Below are 24188 nucleotides of genomic sequence, written 5' to 3' on the forward strand. Positions count from 1 at the left end.
TCTGCTGACTCGAACCCGGTTAACTCGAACCGGCAGTAGAACTCCGCTGACTCGAACCCAGTTAACTCGAACCGCCAGTAGAACTCAGCTGACTCGAACCCAGTTAACTCGAACCGGCAGTAGAACTCAGCTGACTCGAACCCAGTTAACTGGAACCGGCAGTAGAACTCCGCTGACTCGAACCCAGTTAACTCGAACCGGCAGTAGAACTCAGCTGACTCGAACCCAGTTAACTCGAACCGGCAGTAGAACTCTGCTGTCTCGAACCCAGTTAACTCGAACCGGCAGTAGAACTCCGCTGACTCGAACCCGGTTAACTCGAACCCCCCGTCAACTTGAAAAAATTATGCTTTCCCTGGGCTCAAATTTATCCTGATAACTCAATTGAACTTTGAGTAAAGCGTCGGTCGACCCAAACGTTAAAGAATCAGAACGTAGCTGATTGACACGTCCCAATCGATCGTTAATCTCGATTGATACCGAAGGTGAAAACATTTGGCTGTACCTCCCAAGCAAAGCGTCTTTATATAAGAAAGCTCTAATAACTGTTGATTGTGTTAGGATGGTAAAACATGATCAATTATTAATTATTAACTGATGATTGAAATTTAACCCCGATATCTGGAAGCCCCACTAACTCGAACCACTTCTCGTTTACTATGGAATATCGAGTAAGCGGGGATGTACTGTATGACAAGACAAATAAAATTCTCCCAACCTTTCAAATCTCTTTTATTTATTATTTTTTTTTACCCCTTATCATTCTTAACTCTTAGGACTACTGCAGCTCGATGCAAGGTGCGGCTAGTCTCTTAGTCAATTCAACTCGGTGCCCAAGGTTGCTTTCTCTTCGTGTAACAGCACTTTTAGTTCGTGTTGTGTATTTCTAATCTTGTTTTTGGGCCATGAAAGGGTGACAAAGCGTTAATTTCCTTATGTTTTTCTCGTTCACCGGTAAATTACATTGCGTCGTCATCATCTCTGTTACGCTTTGATGCCTTACATATTTTTTAATATCAGTCTATAAAAGGAGCTCTTTTCAAGTTTCAGAGTGATTTCCTAGTTGCTCAATAATTCCTAAAATTTAGTAGCTGTGAATTTAATTTTGTCCTCTTGTCTCATGCCAATCTGTTACGCACGATGCCTTTCATTTGGCTTGGTTCTTGATTTGCTGGCTGAGCGTCACGGTGCAAACAGAACTACGCGCCAAATTCGTGACGTAGCAGCCGATTATTGGGTGCAATCGTTAATCCATAGTCATCAGAAGTTGCGGAATTTTCAGCAAACCACGCTGTCCATTGTACAGAGAAGACGTGTTGTTCGTCATGCTAAACTCAACGTTGCATTCTGGAAGGAAGATGGCACTGAATCTGTAAAGAAGAACAAGGGAGAACTCTTATGTCACCATACAACAGCAGGTGAGCATTGCCATCGGAAAATATCACCTTAAGCTTTTTAGAGATCTAAACGAGGCTAAACTATCTCAGATCAAGACGCAGCAAGAATCGGTCGCTTGGTCTAAACGGCTTTTCAACCGAAATTAGACAGAATTAGGGTGTGCGTCGGCTTAGAGAAAAGCGGAGCCAACGATTGGAAAATGTTTTTGATGAAACGCTAGAATAGAGATTTTTTTGCTTGCTCAGTCTATGTGAGACTTCAGCATTTCTTATTTGAATGAAGCCACCCCGGTGGTGCAATAACTCATCTGCTGAGTGACCTATGCTTTATCGTCAATCAGACATTTAAACAAGTTTTGATGCTTTCACGTTTTCTATAATGGTGTCAAAAAGAAAACAAATATAGTCACATGAAATTTAATTGTTTACTTTTCGTCCTCATGGAAAGTGAGCATTCCCTCATCACAGTCACATCTACTTTCAGGAAGAGGAATTTTGTCACAAGGATGGAAGAACAAAGATTCTGGTCAAGAGAAGAAACCAGAATCAGGGAGGTTTTTTAGTGGATAATGCAAAAATAAGAACTTTGAAATTATCAAGTAAACTTTAAAAATGGCGGCTCCTTGTGTGTCTAATTGTTGTACTACATGGTAAGTGAACAGTTCTTAATTAGCCACCATTTTTGGAATAGTTTGTTGTGTTACGGATTGTTGTGCAGACCCTGAGCGATCCCTTGATTTATTTGAACTGCCAGCTAGGATCTGGGTAATTTTTCTCAGATATTCCCGTTGCACCGAGTTAAGAAAGATAACAGCGGAAACTGAAATAATCTTAGCTACGGAATGCAACACTTAAAATGATCAATTTCAAAGCTCCAATCGCTCATTTGTTTTGGTTTGTGTAACAGTTGGTATCAAAGTTACAGGACACAAAGGCGATATAAAAATGGCAGTCTACCAAAATAGTTCAGCCGGACAAAGACTAAATGGAATTCAAAATTGATTTTTGAATCTTTCTCGTTCGGACGATCATACTACACCATTAACAACTGAATGTTACCGAAATAAAGTTAGCCATAAGAATACCGATTCAATTCATTCTTGACATGAAATGTATCTCAGTTGAATTGGAAATTTAGAAAACTTTCATTCAAAAAAGGAAGGATTTGTTTTTTCATACACTAAGCAACAATTTAATTAAGTGCCATCTTCCATTATACTAATTACTTTGTGCCATCAACTGAGTTCGGTTTCCATTTGGTAGTGAAATATATCAGTTTTAAAACTCTCATGCCTGGTCACAAGCTCTTTCAAGAACCTGATCAAGTTGAAATTTCACGTAAACCAGTTCACATTGAACATGGTTTACGACGGAGATATGTAGATGACCGGTTAACGACGGAGATATGTAGATGATTTTCACAGCTCGTGAAAAGTTTATTCGATAGAAACGAGGATGGTGAATTGTTTTGCAAATTAAAACGTTGATAGACAGTGAATAGATTGGACAAAAATCACTGTAAACATATGATCCACTCTTTTGACCAATGAACAATAACTAGTTCTGTTGGCGAAAATTCTTTGTCGTAGAAGAGAATAATTGCCTCGCACGATCAAGAAAATAACTCTCTAACTAGCTCATCACGTTCTTAAACTTTGCCGGTTAAACACGTTAATTCCAGACGAGGGAATCAGAAGTGCAAATCAAACAAAATTCGGCAGAGGATTTGACAGTTAACCAAATCAAACCCGTTGTCCTGTTTTCTCGTTCAGTGCTGTCATTTAAATTGTTGACGAGTTTCATAGGAATTAAAAAAAAAAATGGAATTTTTTTTTTCCTTTAGAAATGAAATGTGTACCGAAAACACGTTGATCTTGCCCTCAAACTGAAACGCAAACCAAAAACGCCAATTTGGTTGTATTCAAATTACAGTTTATGGAAAATAAAGGAGTCAAATGTAGTTTCGCTTTGAAAAGAAAGAAATTTTGATTGCTTTACCACGATGGTTAACAATCTGCTGGTTTATGTGAAATTGTTTATTTAATACGAACTGTTTAGGTAGTCCACAAAACTTGTAAATTAGCTGATTTTGCGTTGGAAAAAAAGGATCAGTTGTTACACTTTGGACCAGGCATTTGGTTTTAATCTATATTGTTGTTAGTTTACTCACTCCTTATTATGAAAGGAAAGACCGCCTCCCGGTTAGCTCAATTGGTTAGAGCGCCGGACTGTGTTGTGCGGGAGGTCGAGGGTTCGAATCCCGGCCGGACCGATACTCATGGTCTTAAAATAAGTGAGGAGAATTTGCTACCTTTCTATAATAAAAAAAATGGATAGATATTCCAGTCTTCTCGGATAAGGACGAATAAACCGTAGGTCCCGTCTCCTGCATCTATTAATCAGATAATTTGATTAGGCAGGGGACGTTAAAGAACCCACATCATGAGATTACTGTGATGTGGTCTGGCCTGTTTTCTGGGAATTGGGGGGAGGGGGCATCTGTTAAAATTCGCCTTTATAGTTTGTAAACTGCCACTGGCAGTCTGGTAAAGTCCCCCGCACAGTGTTGTAAAGCGCCTTGAACATAGCATAAGAGCGCTATAGAAATAAAAATTATTATTATAATGAATCAATGAATCATGCAAGTGTTACACTACATATCAGTTGGTGATCGATAAACCCTAGAGGCAATTTGAGAGGCAAACATCAATTCATTTAACATACTCTATTGATCAATTAGATCTATATTGAGATCACGTCAAAAAACAAAAAAAAAATTCACTCGATAATAATAATAATAATCGACTTTATTTAAAGAGGGTATACACATAACAGCTTGCGCTGATAAACCAGTGGCCCTCAAAACTAAAGTTAGTAAGTAATACATTCTAAGCCATAGAGATTAAAAATAGATCTAAATAGTCGAACAATGTAACTATTCAAAGATTATAAATACAATAAAACAAGATTATAATACAGCTTCAAAAGAATCAATGTCTCTATAAGAATTTATAAAATAATTCATCAAATCATTCCTAAGAGAGGAGATGCTACGTTGTTTCCTAAGCTCATTTGGAAGAATATTCCATAACTTAATGCTACTAACTTGGAAGGACCTTCCTGCCTCAGTAGTATTTCGATACTTAGGACAGATTAGGTTATACTGGCCATGCCTGGTCTCTCTACCATGCAGGGAGTGATTTGTAGTTAAAGTACTTTCAATATACGTAGGGGATTCCCCATGCAGTGCCTTATAAATTAACACGCACTTTCTTATCTTGACTTCATCATAGAATGGGATCCAATTTAGTTTCTTGAAATTTTCCACAGTTCTTGATCTGATACCTGTACCTAATATTACACGCGCTGCACGTTTCTGCAACCGAAACACTCATGAGATATTCCTTAGAACAATAGGTCCAAACTATACTACCATACATCATGACCGGCTTAATAAGGGCATTATAGAAGAGTAATCTTTCCTCAATGGGTAAATAAGTACACAACTTTTTCAGTAGGCCAATTTTTTTGCGAAGCTTCTTACAAAATTTATCTACATGTTCCTTAAAAGTTAGTTCTTGATCAATTGTAACCCCAAGCAGTTTCTGATGTACAACTTGCTCAATAGCTGTTCCATTTGCTTGCAACTTCAAACTAGGGTCAGCTACACGTGACTTGAGACGCTTGCCAGTTACCAGAATAGTTTGTAAAATCGCGTCGAATTTAAAAAGTCATAATTCAAGTCTCCCATCACAATCAACTACGCGTTTGTCAAACAGGCGTTTTCGATGTTTTTCCCTAAATTGATGTTATATTCTCGTTTCGCCGATGGAGGACGATAGACCCCAGAGATCAATAAAGATCGTTTTGATTTATGTGGATAAACTTCAAGCCACAAGGCTTCAATGTCGTTTGTCTCAAGGTCTAAACGGTGTCGAACGCATAGATTCTCATTTACATAAGCGAGGATTCCACCCCCAAGCTTTCCTTGTCGGTCTTTCCTATATAGCTTATAAGCGGGAATACAATAGTACGAGTCCGGCACTTTACTAGCACAAAAGGACTCCGTTAGGATCAAGATGTCAAGCTTGCAGTCAGGTCGAGCTTCGCCAGTAAGCGATTTAGAGATCTCTTCAAATTTTGGATCCGTAAGCCTTTGAAAGTTCCAGTGCCAGAGCGATAAACCATTTCGGCATTGCGAGGCATATAGGTTGAAAGGGCCAGGATTAACCGAAATATCACCACATAGCAGCCCCACTCTGCAACTAGGCCAATCTGGATAAGGTGCAGTAACTTGATAACCTTGACACTAGTTTCGGAACACGCATTGCTTGTTGACCGGACGAGTTTAGATTTACCATATCGACCAGAAGGACGGTTAAATACTTGAGAAATATAAAAACGTTCTGCCAACGAAACACGATGGGAAGCCAAAGATATTCTGGAGTCCTCAATGTCGTCCTGGCGAAGAATTATTTGGCATAAACACAGAACTATAACGGACGTCAAATTAACACGTCCGACCGCCATTGCTGCCGCATTATCCAACACGTTATCGATGATAAACTTAAGAAGTAATTTGAGAAACAAAAATTAATATTGGTGCACACTGTACTAATTTAGTTTTAGCCGCTAGAGCTTAGACAGTGTCGGTACCTGGGCTTAAAGATCTTTATTGAGTCACGTCAAAAAGGTCCGTTTTTCCGAGAGGGATGAGAAATTCAAAACTTGAGCTGCAAGAGCTTCATCGAGGCAGGTAAGAGTGTTACGAATTATCAGAGTCTAAACTTATAGGAGATCGAAAGAAAGATCTGGAACCGAGTTTGAAAAATATAACATCACAGGCGTATTGAATTATGTTTAGCCGTGAGAGGCGAGACATTTTGAACGAATTCTTTTAATCAAATGAACGCCTTCTTTAACATCTCATACCATCATACTGGCATATTATGCAGCAGCAACGGGATGCCCCGCAAGAAAATTCCTAGATCTAGTATCTGTTGTAAGTGCTTACTAAGCTAAAGGCTTTAGCGAAAGAATAAGCTCAGTGACTCCCTATATCCTCTAATGATCAGTATATTCTTGAGTGAAGATTGCCTTGCTAACGTAAAACATCCCGAAAATCTTCGTAAAATCCTCAAATCGTGCCTAAGGCAATATAACGAGCGTTTACAAAGAGGTTACAAAAGTGGCAGTAATCCTTATGTAAAGCCAGGATAGATTTAGGCAATCCTTTGGATGCAAGCAGGAACTTGAAGGGCTTAGATAAGGCCCTGGGCAGATCGATACGAAACACCTGAGGCTAGAGACCTATACCTTGTAAGATTTCTATACTATTTGCCTGGAAGTAATCTCTTTAAAAAGATCTATGAAAAGTTGAAGGATCGATATCATTCTCAATTTTTCCTTTATCTTTGGACTTAAAGTGTGGGGGGCTAAACCATTGCAGTGGCAACTTGGCAAGTCTTAACGTGGCCAATGATAACCAGGTATTCTATGACAACGGGGGAACAGGAAAATAATTTATTACAGATTTTATTGCATCAAACAAACACTGCTGAAAACAACTGAAAAGTACTTCAATCAGTAAGAGATTCACGAAATCAGACGGTTAAGAGATTGATTCGTTCATTACTTTGCAATTTTCCTTCATTATTTGACGGAGTTATTAATTTCGAATTGGAGCTGATTCGCTTAATACAGGTTAAATCGTTCAACGCAGACGAATAGGCCTAGATGTAAATTATAGCTATTCTCTTTTAAATATAAAAGTCAAAATAACTAACCTTGTTATTTTAGAAGCTGTCCCGAATTTCTTTATTTCTTTGACTCTCTTAATTTCTAAGTGATTTCATTTTCTTTTTTGATATTGCCCATGCTTTGCAGCAAAAAAAGACTTATTATGAAGACATACATACCCGAGTTCTTTTCATTCTAAATGATTAACGTCAACGTCCGGATCAAAAAACACACCTAAAGCCACTACATTTTCTGCTGACAAATTCATTGTTCTTTAATTAATCCCATTGAACAAGGGCATCAGGAAATTCCATCACAATAACTTATTAATCACACCCTAGAGCTATATCGGGTATTCGACAAACTTGCTGTCGCCATTGCAATTTTGATCGCAATGTTTTGCTACGTTCAAACTTATCCACCAGATAGTCTTAGATGAGTTAATCCTTCGCGGCTTCTCGAGACTTCCTGGCCTTTCTCTTTTTCTATTTTATATCTCCCATTTATTATCTTTGCAAATGAGCTTTGCTCCACTTTTAATATATAATAAAGCCAAATAATAAATGAAGACAAGCAAATCCGTTACAAATCTAAAAACCTACCTAATCGGATATCATCCTTTTTTTTCTTCCCTTTCTTCACTTTTTAATTTCCAAGCTGTCTCATCCTGTGCTCGACGGGAAATACCATGTGACTATGTGACCATGTGACCATGTGACCATGTGACCATGTGACTACATGTATACCTATCTTTAGGTAAATACCTTTTTATTGTGAATGATAAATATCATTGTTCAAAATGAAAAACTCGTATGGAGTCACCACATAAAACAATATATCGACAAATCCAAAATATTTGATGCAATAAAAGCAAAAGAAAATTTAACGTGAATGATTTTGTTACCATTTTATGACAATAACAGGGCTGGATTACCAAGCTAACTTTGACTAATGGCATCTTGCTACAGTTAGCACTACACTGGTATTTGACGAGGTTAATTGTTACTATCAAAATTTTGATAGACAAGTGCGCTTAAATCACACTTTTTCTTAACACACTATAATCATAAAAGCTAGATGAAAAATATGTACAGAATCATGAAGAGAGAAATGGATAAATAATCGATAAGTTCATCAACTATAAAGTAGGAATTTCTCTCGTTGCAATTTAAGTCACGTTCAAGAAGAATTATTAATTACCTGTCATGGCGGCTGCCACAAAGGCCTTTGTCCTACTCTGTACTATGAGCTTTACAGTTGACGCTGTAAATTAATTTTACAATGGTCACAACGAGAAAGATGAACAACTTTTTCTATCTAAATGTATCTTCCCATAGATTATTTACCTGAAGAAAAGTCGCAGCAAAGTGAAAAGCATGAATCCTCGACATGGTATCTGAATCCTTTGACCCAGCATAGGAAATATTCGCCGACCTGAACAGAACCAATAATATCCAAGGCAATATGATAGAGTCAAACTGAAGCGTCTCTGGACTCCATAGAATCTAAAACGACGCTCAAATTTCTTGTAACTCGTAAGCTCTTTCCACGTGCAAGACTAAGCGTAATTATGAATTTTAATTTTATTTACACGTTTATTTACACGTTTATTTAACAATAACAATAACAATAAATCCTTATTCCCCTGGCTCCGCAGATAGCAGTGCTAATCAAGGCGGGCCAGGAAAAATCATCGAATCATTTCGAAAATGATTTGTTATTGAAATGAGTTTTCCCACTTCTCATTTTTCCCACAAAGGCGGGTTCAAATGACTGACTCTGAATTGTTCTTTCTGATCTGTTCAATTGTAAAATGAAGTAGGATGCCTCAATTTAGACAGATTTTCGACCTTATGAAGTTCAATAGAAAGCTGCAAATGATGTTCAAAATTTAAAAATATTCACTCGAACTTAGATGAACCTGAACTTAAAAACGTTAGCTTGAATAACATATTTTTAGTCATAAAAGAAGCAGATAACCAAGTGTGTAGTAAAAGTACTCGTGAACAAGATATTCATGACACTATAAGAAAATATTGTGCACAGCATTTGAGATTTGATTTCAATCGACTTTGTAAGCAAGTTACTCACAGAGAAGTTTATCTAATTTTAATAAACCTTTAATTAGCTATTTTGAGAAAAAAGAGCTAGCTTTGTCCAAGCATAACTAATTATGCTGATGACACGGATCAAAACTTTGTGTATTTTTATCACGACGATCTTGACGCATAAGCGTCAAATTAAGATCAAAATATTAGATCAAGCTTTGAATGCAGATAGATTTAATACTTTACCAAAAACTGCTTAAAGATTTATAGCATTTTTAATTTGTTAACCGCTCAGAAAACCAAATGACAACTTAGAAAAATATGAAGAACATATTGTGTCATATCATATAAATAACGTATGAATTGAAAGTTTGATTGTGACGGGAAATCGTTCCAGTGGCTTCTGACAAATCGCAGTCCCTTTTTGTAGAAAATTGTTTATGAAGACATCTTAAATTGGCGAAAATCCAATAGAAAAGCAGCTCTTTTTTGTGGTTATTTAGTTAATTTTTTAAATTGTTTAATTATTGATTACCGTCCCTTCCTTTGGCCATACAGAAATGAAAGGAAACTTCTTGAATTAATGAAATAATAACCAATCTTCTGCTTTCTTTCAACCATGAAAAGAAACAACAAACGTCACAAGAAATGTATACGTTGACATCTACTTTGGTCCTCGTCCGCTAGACAAAATATCTACATAACACAGAATAACACAGAATAATTAGTATATCATCATCTGCAAGCATTTTAAAAACACCTCAATTTAGAAAGATTTTTTTTTCTGTATCTCTTAATAAATTGCCTTCCGGCAATGCTGGTCCTGTTTTCTTCCCCTTTAAAACATTTATTGTTGGCTTACTCTTGCATTCAATTATTCAGTACATAAGTTGAAGAAATCGCGCGTGGTTCTTGTAAAACGTCACTACATCTTGACTTATCCGCATCAAGAGGATTTGGTCGAGGAAAACGGCATATTTTCATCTCTTACCTGATTCTAAAGGCTTTATAAAGTTCAAGGCCCTGAAGCCTCTTCAGTTCACCAATGAGAGCCATTCAGGCTTTCCTATGTTCTGTCTGCCTAGTCCTGACTGATTTTATTCAGCGAGTAGAATTAACTCGAGATGACAAACCAGCCATTGGTAAGCAAGTTTTTACACCTAACTCATAACTTACATTTCGCCGAGTGAACTTTCACTAGTACTAGAACTTTAGTTTGGTGTAAAGTAAAAGTAAAATTGAAGTCATCTGAAAAAGGTTGGAGTTCTCTTTCTGAACGAAATGATACCAGGATAGGTTTTAGACTGGAATATATTTTTTGCACGGACTTTTCCAATTCAGGAGTTCTCCTTTGAAACGTCTTTGATCAAATGATTTACTTTCTGAGGAAATTATACTTTCGCATGAAATACGTTTTTGTATGCATTTATTCTTTTAAAGTTGGTAATGAGTTTTCAACAACTGTGATTAGTATTATCTTGTTCGGAATCAAATTACTTATTGATAGAACGAATTTCGGCTCATCCCCTTGAGTTTGTTTTGCTTGAATACGCCTGAAATGTGACTGGTTCAAAAGAAAAAACGCGCAGGAATTATTAACAAATCAGACTTAGTCAATCCTGTTTTCCAGCACTTAATGTCAGTTTCGTGGTCTCATTCCTTGTTGTATCTACCCCTGATTTGATTTTTCCGTTGTGATTACCTTGATTGCGTTCCATATATACTTTAGAATAAACTCGTTAGTAGTTGGAATGCCAGTTGAAAGAAAGGATCCAGGCTGCATTAAGTCCTTTATTGTCACTTGCACCTAAAACAGGACTGGACTTGAACTTGAAAATGATCCATGATGCATCCTGCATTCACCTATTTCCCCGGAAATTTACCCGAAAGTAGCTCCAGCAGTCGTAGTCAAGGCCATTCAGTCTAACAAATGAATAAAGGCTGATAGTTTCTAAAGAAACTGTTAGGGGTTGCGTCGGTGGGGGTAACGAAATAATTTGAATATATCAACAAAGTTGAAATGGTAAATTGGCCACCGTAATGATTTTTGATAATAAACTATCTATCTATCGATTACAAAAGCTGACGTTTCGAGCGTTAGCCCTTCGTCGGAGCTAACGCTCGAACGAAAGGCTAACGCTCGAAACGTCAGCTTTTGTAATCGTTACGGTGGCCAATTTACCATTTCAACTTTGTTGATATATCCAAATCATTTCTAACAAAGTCTGTTTGCTGCTACTGCAGCTCCACTGTGGTTTGCAGTTTCTGTTTGCTCCTTTACATCGGAGCTAGGTACTATATCGAGAAGAGAAGGCAAATTCTGACCGAAGTTATGACGCGAATTCGCCAGTGCAAATACAGCCTGATATACTTGGCTCACAGAATATACCAACTCACAGAAAATAACGGTTGATCAGTGAATGCAAATATTACTTAAGGTAACGTTACTTCGTTGCTTCTCAGGTGTAGTTTACCACCCAAGAGATAAATCTGTCGCCAATATGCTAAAAGAGGTCATTAACACGTCTACATGTCAAAGAAATTTTAACTCGAAATCAAACGAGATATGCATCGATGTGATACCGATCGAGATAAATTCTGCAAAGGACCTGCTGATGTATGGTAAGTGCAATTGGTAATGATATATATGTAATTCGATGATTTGGTTGGTGAGGAAGCTACATTATGAGTAGCCAGTCACTTGATCAAGCGGTCAAATGAGCCAGTTTGTCAATCATGATGTTAAAGTATATAGAAAGATTACTAAAAGTCTTGAGTGGAAGCCTTGGCAATATTGGCAGTAATTATTTTCCTCTTTAGAAAACTTAAAGAAGATGAGTTGTGCAATAGCAATCTTCGACTTGTCATTTGGTGATCACTACTCCTTTGCTTTTGCTGAGGTGCTCACCATTCCGTTACTGAGTTTCAAGCCTGCCCTTCAGGATTTGGCAAGTGATTTTTTCTACTCCGCACTGCCATCTTACCAGATGTATTCCCGTGCGATGGTGGACCTGCTTGATTTCTGTATCGGTAAAGAGAGCTCTCCAAGAGAGAAAGTAGCAATTCTGTTTGAAGGTAAAGAATCGCTTTTTTAACCTGGACTGCGAATTCTAGCACTGTTTCCTTTACAGACAGTTATTAACTTTAGTTATCTTTGCTGGATCCCTCTGGTTACCTGCAAAAAAATTAAATCTACACTGAAGCCTCACGATATTCATGGCTATGTTCACACTTGGTACCCGAATATTATTGCCAATGCACCGGCACAAAATGGTACTGTGTTCAGACACTGGGTACTCGATATATCAGTGCCCGGTTCCATGCCAGAGCACAAGGTCAAGACTCGGGCACGGGCCCGAATTCTGGCGTGGCTACTTGAAAAAATTGTGTGCGATTCACATTGGCGCTCATCAAGAATCGTACTCGGGCACCGTGCTCGAGCACCAAGTGTGAACCCAGCCTATCAATGTTTCATGAAGCAGTGTGGCTGGGTGATACATGAGGCCGGGCTTGTTATCTGCCCTCCAACCTGCCACTCGCTGGATTTGTTCTCAGTTATCCCGAATACAAATCCTTGGCTGCACTTTGCCAACTAGTCTGCCTCTACCAGCTTGAGTTTTTAAAAACTCCGTTTCTTTACAATGTTTCAGTTTGTTCGTATTGGCCTTAAAGCCCCATTTGGGGAGTGGCCAATAAGTGTGCAAATCCAAGGTGTCTGTCTCAGTCCGGGTATTTTATGAAACACTTACGCGTCTGTCCTGGTCAGGGTATTTTAAGAATATTTTAGTAGCCCTGAGGGAAAAGAGAGATGGAAGATATTTTTACCTAGCCTCCCTCAAGGTCCTAGTTTCGCTCCTCCATATCAGTCTAATGAGAAAGGGTTATGATTCTTCAAAATGATGATTATGATTATAATTGCATCAAAATTCTTCTAATTCTTTCCAGCCGATTACTCTGCTGCAGCCATACAGGTTTACTCAATAGCGCGTGAAATGGAAAAGTTTAAAGTTGATACTATTCCTGAATTACAAGTCAACGACAACATTCAGCTACAACGCGCCCTTGAAGTTCTTCCCAAAGTGCGCGCAAACTACGTTCTGGTTATTTGTAGACCAGAAAATCTGGCCACTATTCTTGAGATGGTAAGAGTGGTGTGGGCTATGTCTGTTGTTAGCTATAGGTGCAAGTTTTCTTTGAGCTTTAAACATTTACACCCTAACACCCATACCGTACTCTATACATTTCCTAAGTTGCAGACAAGGAGAGTTTGTTTAACAATCAAGAGCTTTTCTAGTTGGTGATCATTTACTTTATCCTCGTCACCTTAATCTTTGATTCAAGGGTGATATTGTTAGGAGAAATTAGATGCTGGTCATTGTTAAGGGCTAAAGGGTTAAACAGATTGGCTCAGCCACACTCTTTCATTGGATAAGCTGAAGCCAAATGATAATCAAAATGATTTCCAATCACGATGTTAAGGAAAATTTTTTTACGACTTGAAAAGATTTAGACTGACTTCTGAACATCTGTAATCAATTCATTTGAATAGTTTTTGAGTTCCTACTTTTTATGTGTTTCAGTCACTGCGTCTGGGAGCTATAAATAAAGATTCAAGATGGTTTACCTTCAGCGTGGTATGAAACATTTCCATAAACTACCTTTGAAAACCAGAGACTCAACAAAGTCTTGTGCGGGGAGTCTTTTGCCCGTGATCCAAATAATAATTTATAACCTCTTTTACACCAATTTTGACCAAAAATGTTTTTCATCGTGTCTAAAAAGTCGCTTTCCTTTTTCCTTAAATACTTCGTAACGCAAAAGGAACCGAAAGGAACGCCTTCCCCTGAGTTTCCCTTAGAGAATAAGGCCCCCTTTAGAAAAGAAGTTCTTAGTCCTAAAAAACCTAGTTCAAAAAACATAATCAAAAACAACAATTCAAACGAACCAAAAAAAGAAAGGAATCGTTGCACATGTAATGTAAATTGTGCGAGGTATATATCCCAACAGAACACTAACTTGACACTAACTTGCCGTTTGTCTCATTATTTTACAGGATTTTAAAGGTAACATATCGAAAAGTTGTTTTAAGGGACTCGTTGGCTTCCAGGTGAACCTGACAGACGTTCAAAGGGCTACAACACTGAAGAGGAAATTTCAGCTGGACAGCGACATAAACCAGATATCAGAGGTAACCAAGAATTCATACGAAATGTTTTGTGAGACTAGTAAATAATCATTGTTATTATTATTATTACTATTATTATTATTATTATTATTATTTGTTAAAGACAGAAAGAAATCTTTCCATCGAAATAAGTTGATCTCAAATTCAGTAATAAGAACCAAATTAACGTGACTGAATTTAGCTTTAAAATCATGACATAACATAATAGCTACTGTCTTTATTGCTTCCTGCATATCCTGCACACTGAAACTAATGAATTTTAATCCATTATTTTTAGTATGCATAATATGCAGGAAGTAATGGAGTTAAATTAGTATTTTCTTTTTTATGGAGGGAGGAGACTCGCCGTGTAATAACTGCACAATCTTTGCATCAATTGAATTGAGTCAAATTCTTGGTCATCCGTTTGATCATGTTACTCCTATGCATAGAAATCAGGGTAGTAACCTAGAGCTGTTTGTACTCGCCATCGCACCACATTTTCTTTCTGTAAATACCTTGACTCGATTGGATGCCTAATGGCTCCAATGCTTAAGCAATTAGATGAAAGGAAATTGTCACAATCTTATCACCAACACTTTCGCAAACCAGCCGCTTATTTGGAAGGGCTGGTTGTAAAGACCTAGCAGGTCCTCATCAATTTTGGCAAGAATGTGGACTATAATTACATTAGCTCCTAATATAGAAGACACCTTTTCAGATTGTTAGTCTATTCAGGACTTACGAAAGGATTAGGATGAGAAAACGTGAGAACAAAAACGGTTATCTTTTAAAGCTCACTTTTGATTTAAACGCGGAACCGAAACTTACTGTTGAAACCAGGGCTCAGTTCTCATGTATATTAATCTTCTTAAGATCACGTACGCATTGGTCAATGATACAGTTTACGCAGTCATAGAAGCCTTCAAGCAAGATACGAAAGGGATCTCAAGACACCAGAGAGAATGTTTCGCACTTGGGTATAGAACTGAAGATAGTAGTAAAAAACTGCTCAGCAATCTAAACGAGAAGGTAAGGAAATGGTAATTCTTGCTGTTAACCTCCGTAAAAGTGTCGAGGTTCCAGATTTAATCGACCAGACAAAAAAACTCTACAAATGACGGATATTACCCCTACCGTAAAGTGGTAAAGAACGAGAAACGTTCCGTACGCACCTGTTTACTCTTTCATGCTAACATCGGTATGCATTTTTCTCCAAACTGCTTTTTACATATTTCTATAGTACTTACAAGGAGAATTTGTCAAACAATCAAGAGCTTCTTGAGTTCGCGATAATTTCCTTTATTCTCAGGCCTTAATGCGTGATTCAGGGATAATACCGTTGGGAGAACCAAAATAATTTGCTTATCATCCCTGAGGGTTAAAGGGCTAGATGCGTAATGTCCAACGTTAGATCTCGCTTGCGTGTGAGATCAGGTTCTTAGTTCTTATTAACCGAGCGGGAGGTCTGTATGGGAGAATCTTGACCGAGGTCGCCAGTACAGACCGAACGCAGTGAGGTCTGTACCAGCGACCGAGGTCAAGATTCTCCCATACAGACCGACCTAACTCGGTTAATAAGATGTTTATTATATGACTGTGTCTTATATGCCAATTTTTTATATTCTTTGTACCTTTTTTTTCTAGACCGGTCTAGATGGGAAAATCTAGACCGCTTTCAATATTGATTCCAGCCAATCAAATTCGTGAATTCGGTAGTTCCCAATCCTTGTGAGACACAGCCATATAATAATATAGAATATTAACTGCCATCATGCATTTTCAGGTAAAGTTGAAGGGAGTCACAGGGTTAGTGGATTTCGATAATAAGACAAGAAGCAGACTCGTGGAGAGGTTGGATATAATAAATGTCCAGGCACAGGAAGGTGACAGCGGTGGAACGTTGTTGGTCAACGTAAGTTCCTTTCACCCTTTCCTCTAGTTTCTTCGACATAGTCACTGGTCTCACTCATTAATTTTGGGTAAATACACAGTTCGATGGTGGAGGTTATAAGTCCAAAACCAAACGTATAATAACAACCTGCAATAAAACTGAAAAACATAAGAAAACTGTCTGGAGCCCGTGAAACGTGCGCGAGTTGCGTCATGTAACATGAGATGGTGATGAAATTTTTCCAGATTAATCACTGAGCAAAATGGAACACTAACTATGTAAACACGAGGTACATTCGAAACTCTGTTGAAAGTTTCCCTAATCAGCTGGCAATCATAATCAATAATTTAAAGTTATTCAACTGCTATGAGGGAGCATAAACTGAGTGAACTTATTCCCCCATACATACCCCTATTCCACTGATATATTTTTAAAATCTAATTTAGTGCACGTTCGTGCGGTGCGACTATGTTTAGAGAAACAGCTGATTGGTTAGTGGTTATGGAGAAACCGATGTTACATATGACTGATATCGAGATCGGTGACCAAATTATCATACAAGTTAGAATAACTTCCCAACGTGGCGCGAAATTTAAAATAGACTTAAAAATTGTCGCGGGTCACAGGCATATGTTATCTCAGTTTATATTGTCTTGCTGCTGACACTAACGTTTCCGACTCGTTTGAGTAGGTTGGTCACTGGAACGCAAACCGAAAAAATACACTTAACAAACCAGTGCAACTTGACAGTTTGGAGGACTCTATTGACTGGACTGGCGATTTCTGGGAGGAATTGCAATGTTTAGTGCAAAAGAAGAAAAACAGAAAAAAGCCCTTGGAAGGGCGTGTGCTGAAAATTGTTACGATAGAAGTAAGCGCGAGATTAAAAAATGATGAACATTGATTGGACCGTTGTGAGAGTAGATCACAATTATATTCGAAGACAGTAATAATATGATAACATTGATGGCAACGTCCACCTTGACAGTGGAGTAGACGAGAGTGATTTTTATCAATGATTTCCTGAGATTTAGTTCATTCTATTTTACACTGACACGTGTTTCACTAAAACAACAGCACCAAAAACAATCAACCACTTGAGTAGTAGGTGTGAGATCTTGTCATTGCAAGACTTTTGGTGCCAGACAAAAATCGTGTATAATAGTAATAACAATTTTTAATCAACACAATTTATAAGTTGATATTTCCTCAATTCTTATTACTTAACACAAAATCTCCCCTTTTAGGATTCACCGTTTTGTATAAGGACAGCGAACCAGACCGAGGGAAAGCCAAAATATGAAGGATTCAGTATCGACCTTCTTGACGCAATTCAAAGGAAAATGGGCTTCAAATATACACTCATAACTAACAAAGATGGGAAAATGGGTTCTAAAGATCCAAAAACTGGACAGTGGAATGGACTGATTGGAGAAATTATCGAGAAGGTTTGATAAAATTAATAAGAAATTTATGTTGTCGTTAATCAAAAATGCAATGAAGTATTTTTCCCAAGGGAGACGAAGAGCCGTTCTGTCTCGTAAATTAAATATTTGCTTGTTTATCCGCTAGTATAAGTTTTAAGATATTCGCAAATTAATGTACAGTTTCCTTCTTTTTCCAAGGAAAAGAAATTTTTACGTACAATTTGATGAACGACAGTAAATTTCTCCTTAATTCAAACGAAGATTCTTTTTGGTTTTCAGAGAGCACACGTGGCTATAGGTGCGATTACTATCTCTGCTGTACGAGAGTTAGTTGTTGACTTCAGTAAGCCCTTCATGGATTTCAAAGTCAGTCTGTTAATGCAGAAGGAAAAAGAACAAGTGAACCTGTTTGTATTCTTACAACCGTTTGAGAGGGATGTTTGGCTTTCTACTTTGGCCGTCGTGAGTATTTTTTCGCTGAGTTCAGTTGGAGCCTGCGTATCATTTTTTTTAACTGATTGAAAATGAAGAGGATACACTAGGAAACCTTCTCATAGTGGGCACCTTTTTTTAAATGTCCTAAAAGTTTGGTATAGTGGGGCTCTGAGCCAACTCACTTTCGTAAAATGTTAGCTTTTTTAATACACAGGAAGTACTGAAAAAAATTGCTTTCTTTTGAGTGTATGCTCATCCCCTTTGACTCATGATTATAGGACTGGGACTAGCATCTAATGCTTTCTTTTGAGTGTATGCTCATCCCCTTTGACTCATGATTATAGGATTGGGAGTAGTATCTAATGCTTTCTTTTCAGTGTATGCTCATCCCCTTTGACTCATGATTATAGGACTGGGACTAGCATCTAATGCTTTCTTTTGAGTGTATGCTCATCCCCTTTGACTCATGATTATAGGATTAGGACTAGTATCTAATGCTTTCTTTTCAGTGTATGCTCATCCCCTTTGACTCATGATTATAGGATTGGGAGTAGTATCTAATGCTTTCTTTTGAGTGTATGCTCATCCCCTTTGACTCATGATTATAGGACTGGGACTAGCATCTAATGTTTTCTTTTGAGTGTATGCTCATCCCCTTTGACTCATGATTATAGGACTGGGACTAGCATCTAATGTTTTCTTTTGAGTGTATGTTCATCCCCTTTGACTCATGATTATAGGACTGGGACTAGCATCTAATTTCTCCTTTCAATATCGTTCCGCTGAATCAAATATTAAGGTCAGGAGAGTAAAGGAAATGATCAGCGTCTAAAGCGGAGAAGCTTTTGATTGTTAAACAAATTCTCCTTATCAACGCCTTAGGAAATTTGCACACAACAGAATGAAGAATATGCATACTGATGTTAGGGCGTAGAGGGTTGTATATAAAGTGAGAAATAATAGGGCGGGTTTCTCATTTTTGACAAAAAGTTCTAAAGGAAACTTAGTACAACCTTTGCATCATGAACTGATAAGAGTCGGAAGTAATGATTAGTCAAAGATCAAAGACAGAACACTGTTTTTCCTGCTATTTCGATTCGTTTCAGACATTTTCTGGTGATTTCATCTCATTACTAGGTGATAGGCATCACGTTCCTCGTGTTCTGTTTGGATTACCTAAGCCCCAATGGATACCGAGCGATGGCGGTAGGATCTGGCGAAGGAGACGGTGACGAACTTAATTTTTCCAACAGTCTGTGGTTTGCCGCTGGCTCCATTTTGCAGCAAGGTGCTGATAATACACCAAGGTCTGGCTCAGGGAGGATGCTGGCTGGTGCATTCTGGTTTTTCACACTGATTCTCATATCTACTTACACTGCAAACTTGGCCGCCTACTTTACAGGTACTAAACAATTTAGAAGCAGCTTCCGAGACGGTCTATGCCCCAGAATATACCGTCTTGTTGTGAATTTATTCCGCCCAGATCGTATGCAAATCCAGTCTCAATTTAACTTTTCGGCCACCCTCGACTGTTGTTGTTCTTCAAGTCAAGCGAAAATCCTTAAGTAATAGCTTATCTTCTCGTCTTAGATTCAGATTATTTTGCATCTGTTGGCACAAACTTTCAAAATGGTAGAAAAGGACGTAAATGGTCATCAGTTCCTTCTCGGGGGAAATTTTATATCGAGTGTCGAAAGTAATCCAGGATTGCATTGGTTTTGCTTTTCTTCGCTCTGTGACTGGTCCAGAAACTCGCGCCTCTTTCTCAACCAATCAGATGCAAAACTAACACCAATCACGACTTGGTCACCCGAGTTTTTCCGCGTTTTTTTTTTTTTTTTAAGTCTTCATTGGCTTTTCTCTCTCTCTTTCTTCCGATTGGCCGTTGTAATTATTATGGTTTTGGTTTTATGACCCTCAATCGAAAAGCACTATATACAGTAAACTGTCAAATGGTTATGCATTGATTACTTCGAAATTTCGACATCTACCCCTTCACGCAACTCCCTAGGCATTTAAACTTTTGTGAAAAGATTGTGTTCAAGAGCCTCACCCAATTTTTTTGGTCAGAAAAAACAAAAGCGGCAACCGTGCATGACACATTGACCAAGCTTAAAAACGTGCACGTCGGAGATCTTTTCTTCTGAGCCATTCACTCGCGACAGTGAACTACTTACCTTGAACACCTCCATATTTTAAGGTGTAGCACTTGTATTCCGCTGGAAATACTTGACACCGCTTTTTTTGAGAAAAACATCGTAAACTATTTTTAACAGGGGAATGAACCACTCCGGTCAGTAATCAGTTACGATCTTGCCTTAAATGTTAAAATTGTCGACCTTATTTCCAGCCAAAAACACGAAAAGAAGCATTAACTCTCTGTCAGACCTGGCTAATCAGAAGGAGATTGACTATGGTGTGCTAAATGGAGGATCTTTGTACACATTCTTCAGTCAGTCCGAGGTGGAGATTTATCAAAAGATGTTCATAAGAATGAAAAGTGAAGACACATTTGTCAATTCCACAAAGGAGGGAGTTCAAAAAGTGAGGGAGGGTGGCTTTGCCTATCTGACAGACGGACCCTATCTGGACTACTATAACAGCAAGGAACCATGTAACACTATGATGCTGGAGAATTTACTGGAGGCCAAAAGTTATGGTATTGCACTTCAAAGGAACTCTGAACTGACGAACCAATTTTCAGTCGCCATTCTTCAGGTAATTTTTGGCGAGTTTTTAAATATCCTTAAGCCACAAAGACCCACTTAGCAATCAGTTCTCCCTTTTAACTAATATAGTCTTCTTTGCATATTGGTTAAAAGAATTTGATGTTATATCAAGGTATAGCGCGGTCCGGTTGATGAGTTCAACTCGTCCCACAACAGTAATGATACTGTACGGAGAAGGACCATGTTAATCACATATGAAAGTACGATATATGGGTCAAGGCTACATATGAGAGAAGGAAAGAAAAAACGGAAAAGAGAGAGAAAAGAAAAATTGAGAATAGGAAAGAAAAAAGGAAAAAAGAGAGAAAAGGAAAATGAGAGAAATGAAAACTTGAGAAAACGAAAGGAAAGAAAAGAAACGAGGGAAAAGAAGGTTGCATGAAAGAGAGAGAAAGCGAGAAAAACAAAGAAAGAAAAGTCAAGAAAAGAAAAGGAACGAAAAGAAACAAAGGAGAACAAAGTTGCATGATAACGATTCCTAGTAATTTATGGCTTCTGCACCCTATTAAAGAAAAGGGAAAGAGAAGGAAAAAAACGACTCAAGAAAAAATAGGAAAATTTGGTTGTTTTAAGTGTCGTCGCTTGTTTCAAAGCTCCGTGAGGAAGGTGTGGTCGACAAACTAAAAAAGAAGTGGTGGGATCGTCGCAGTGAGTGCACAGACTCCACAGTCAAAGTTAGCAGCACACCTATGAGTATCTCATTGGATCATATGGCGGGCGTGTTCATTGTCCTGGCAGGAGGGATCGTGGTGTCCATTATGTGCCTCATGGTCGAGAGGAGGTGTAAAAACCTGAGGCGGGAAGTCAACAAAAGCACGGTGAGTGCATCGGTAAATGTTGGCATGTTTAGTTGAATTCGTGTCTCACGAGACCAAACACACCCCGGAGCCCAAACGCAAAGCTCCCAGAATTCCTAGATCAGCTCTGATTGAGCAATATTTTCTACCCATGCCCTGGTACTATATGGATACTCCAGGAGCCGGCCAAAAATCGAAAATCTGACTTAAGAAAATCGATCAACATTTCACTGTCTACATTTTGTGACACCTGAAGCAAGTACTGCCAAATGGAGCTGTGCAGCAACATTAACTTTCACATTAACTGGTTTGTTTCACGCTAAAACACACATTCTAAGGCTTTAATTCGCTCTGCTGCAGTCGATTTTAATGAACACCTTTTCATGGCAAGTGTATGAAGAATTCCCTGATGTAAGATTTTCACGATAGTCAGAAATCAACAATGAAGTCCTTCTTCGTAATCTTACGTTTCATTTCTAAACGTTAATTTTTTTCTTTCAAAAGTAGCTCACTCTTAGTTGACAGTGAAACAATCGTGGTCGTGCTTTTGATGTTCTATCGTGAGTCCGTAAGCGTATTAACTTATGGTAAGACCCCCTTTGCACTCACAAAGTTTATTTGACATACACCTAAAAATGCAATTTTTTTCCATCTCTAGTCTATGGCGAGCGTAAAAGAGCAGATGGACTTACCAGCGGTGACGACACAAGTTTACCGAAGGCCATTCTCAGACCACGGACTGGAGAACAAAACGTTTAATAACATAGACAATCGTAGGAACATGGACGTGAAAGACGGTGCACGCCCGCGAGACAGCTTGAGTGTTCCTAGAATGCAGTCGAGGCTTCCAAATGTTTATGCGGGAGCACCGGAAAGTAACCTGTGATTGGACACCGCGTTTCAATGGCATATTACGTCATTAATAGGGCAGAAGAACATTTGCACAAGGGCGGTGCCTCTAAGTCGACTTTGATGGAAGAGTAATTGACAAATGTCGTAACTCGCTCATATTCAGATAGTTTCAGCGGTGTTAAAAAGGTCAAATAAACATAATATGATCTAATACTCGAAGGCAATTTAGCTTTATCAACCCAGTCGATAAAGTAAAAGGTTTAAAAGCTGACGTTTCGAGCGTTAGCCCTTCCTCAGAGCAGAAAACTTTAGCAACGGTAAACTCACCCCCCTTTATAACATTCAAAGGGATGATTAGTTCCTCAAAATATTATGATAATATTATTATCAATATATTTTCCCATTCCCCTTAATTAGCAAGACATACTTGTCTCTGCCTACTTAATAGATTTTAATACTGTTTGTGTTTTGCTGTTTATTACATCCATTTGGAAAACATTGTAATTCTTGCAATCTGATTGGCTCCTACACCTGAACCTATAAAAAGATGACCTCCTAATAAAGAAAGAAAATCCTGCCCTCTTATTGCTTAAAATCCCTTGACTCCCAACCTCTCCATAATAAGTTATGACTAGTCCTTAATTCCCATCATCTCCTCAACAGCCAGTGAGAATTTCTTATAGTGAAGGGCTGCAAAATGAACTAAATGAAACTCTGTTTTTAGGCTAAATCTAAACATTATTTCAATTAATGGAATCAGCTATTGCCCACTGCAAATGGCTGTGATTTATAAGTGTTTTTGCAAATCCATGGATCTGGTTTCAGTCCACCAACAGATCATGAAATACTTCTACTGATAATTGTTTATCATTGTTATACATAAATGGTGGTTAATATACTATGGTCAGGGGTTGAGCAACCTGTATGCGCTTACACAAGGAAAATCCTGAGAAAATGTCGAAGAGAACATTCTCAGTTAAATACAAAAACACACATGATAACAGATTGTGGTCATCACAAAGTTTTACCCTGTGGTGTCCCACAGGGAACGATTTTGGGGCCTCTTTTGTTTATACTATTATATAAACGACCTTCCCAATTGCCTCATGCATTCACAACCTGGAATGTATGCTAAGGACACTACTATCACTTATGCAAGCTATGTCTATGTCAAAGAAATAGAGCATTGTGTTAACTTAGATTTAGATAGAATTCATATATGGCTTGCAGCATACAAACTTACACTAAACACGACTACCGGTAAGACAGAATTTATATTGATTGGGTCTAGGCAAAGACTGTCAACACTAGAAAGGAATCCCATCATTGAAATCAACCAGTTTCCAATTGAACAAGTGTTGACTTCAAAATCCCCAGGAGTTCACATCAATGGACATCTTTCTTGGGAGTGTCATATTAACAATACATCTCCAGGAAGATTGCTTTTGGCATAAGTGCAATTAAGGTATTTTCTCCCTTTTGAGATTCTACCTAACATATACAATTCACTGGTACAGCCACACTTTGATGCTGCAGGAAAGACTTGACACTTCCAGATAAAATTTCCCAACCCCGGTTAGCTCAATGGATAGAGCACTGGACTGTTGTACGGGAGGTCGAGAGTTCAAGCCCAGGCTGGACCAACACTCAAGGTCTTAAAATAATTGACAAGAATATGCTGCCTTTCTATAATAGCAAGAAATGGT

General features: G+C 38.2%; 2 protein-coding genes and 1 long non-coding RNA gene across 3 annotated transcripts; 2 read left to right on the top strand and 1 right to left on the bottom strand.

Moving 5' to 3' along the window:
• The first annotated feature begins 1120 nt into the window (after positions 1-1120).
• Positions 1121-2621, top strand: LOC111330177 (uncharacterized). The gene is made up of 2 exons (XM_022935001.2): positions 1121-1418; positions 1882-2621. Exons 1-2 carry the CDS (start codon positions 1121-1123, stop codon positions 1965-1967), a joined length of 384 nt encoding a protein of 127 aa, XP_022790736.2. The 3' UTR covers positions 1968-2621.
• Positions 1237-8678, bottom strand: LOC148717546 (uncharacterized). Its single transcript, XR_015995014.1, has 3 exons — positions 8483-8678; positions 8337-8399; positions 1237-1370 (listed from the first exon to the last, which is right to left on the bottom strand). It is a non-coding gene; the product is annotated as an uncharacterized LOC148717546 (long non-coding RNA).
• Positions 8679-10016: 1338 nt separating this feature from the next.
• LOC111330161 (glutamate receptor 3) lies at positions 10017-22986 on the top strand. Its single transcript, XM_088743371.1, has 15 exons — positions 10017-10326; positions 11648-11806; positions 12005-12259; positions 13130-13326; positions 13765-13818; positions 14238-14372; positions 15225-15380; positions 16135-16263; positions 16934-17113; positions 17490-17690; positions 17949-18131; positions 19242-19506; positions 20455-20822; positions 21427-21651; positions 22289-22986. Exons 1-15 carry the CDS (start codon positions 10230-10232, stop codon positions 22514-22516), a joined length of 2832 nt encoding a protein of 943 aa, XP_088599497.1. The 5' UTR covers positions 10017-10229; the 3' UTR covers positions 22517-22986.
• Positions 22987-24188: the final 1202 nt, after the last annotated feature.

Source organism: Stylophora pistillata, chromosome 13 (assembly GCF_964205215.1).
Source record: "Stylophora pistillata chromosome 13, jaStyPist1.2, whole genome shotgun sequence".
Lineage (NCBI taxonomy): Eukaryota > Metazoa > Cnidaria > Anthozoa > Scleractinia > Pocilloporidae > Stylophora > Stylophora pistillata.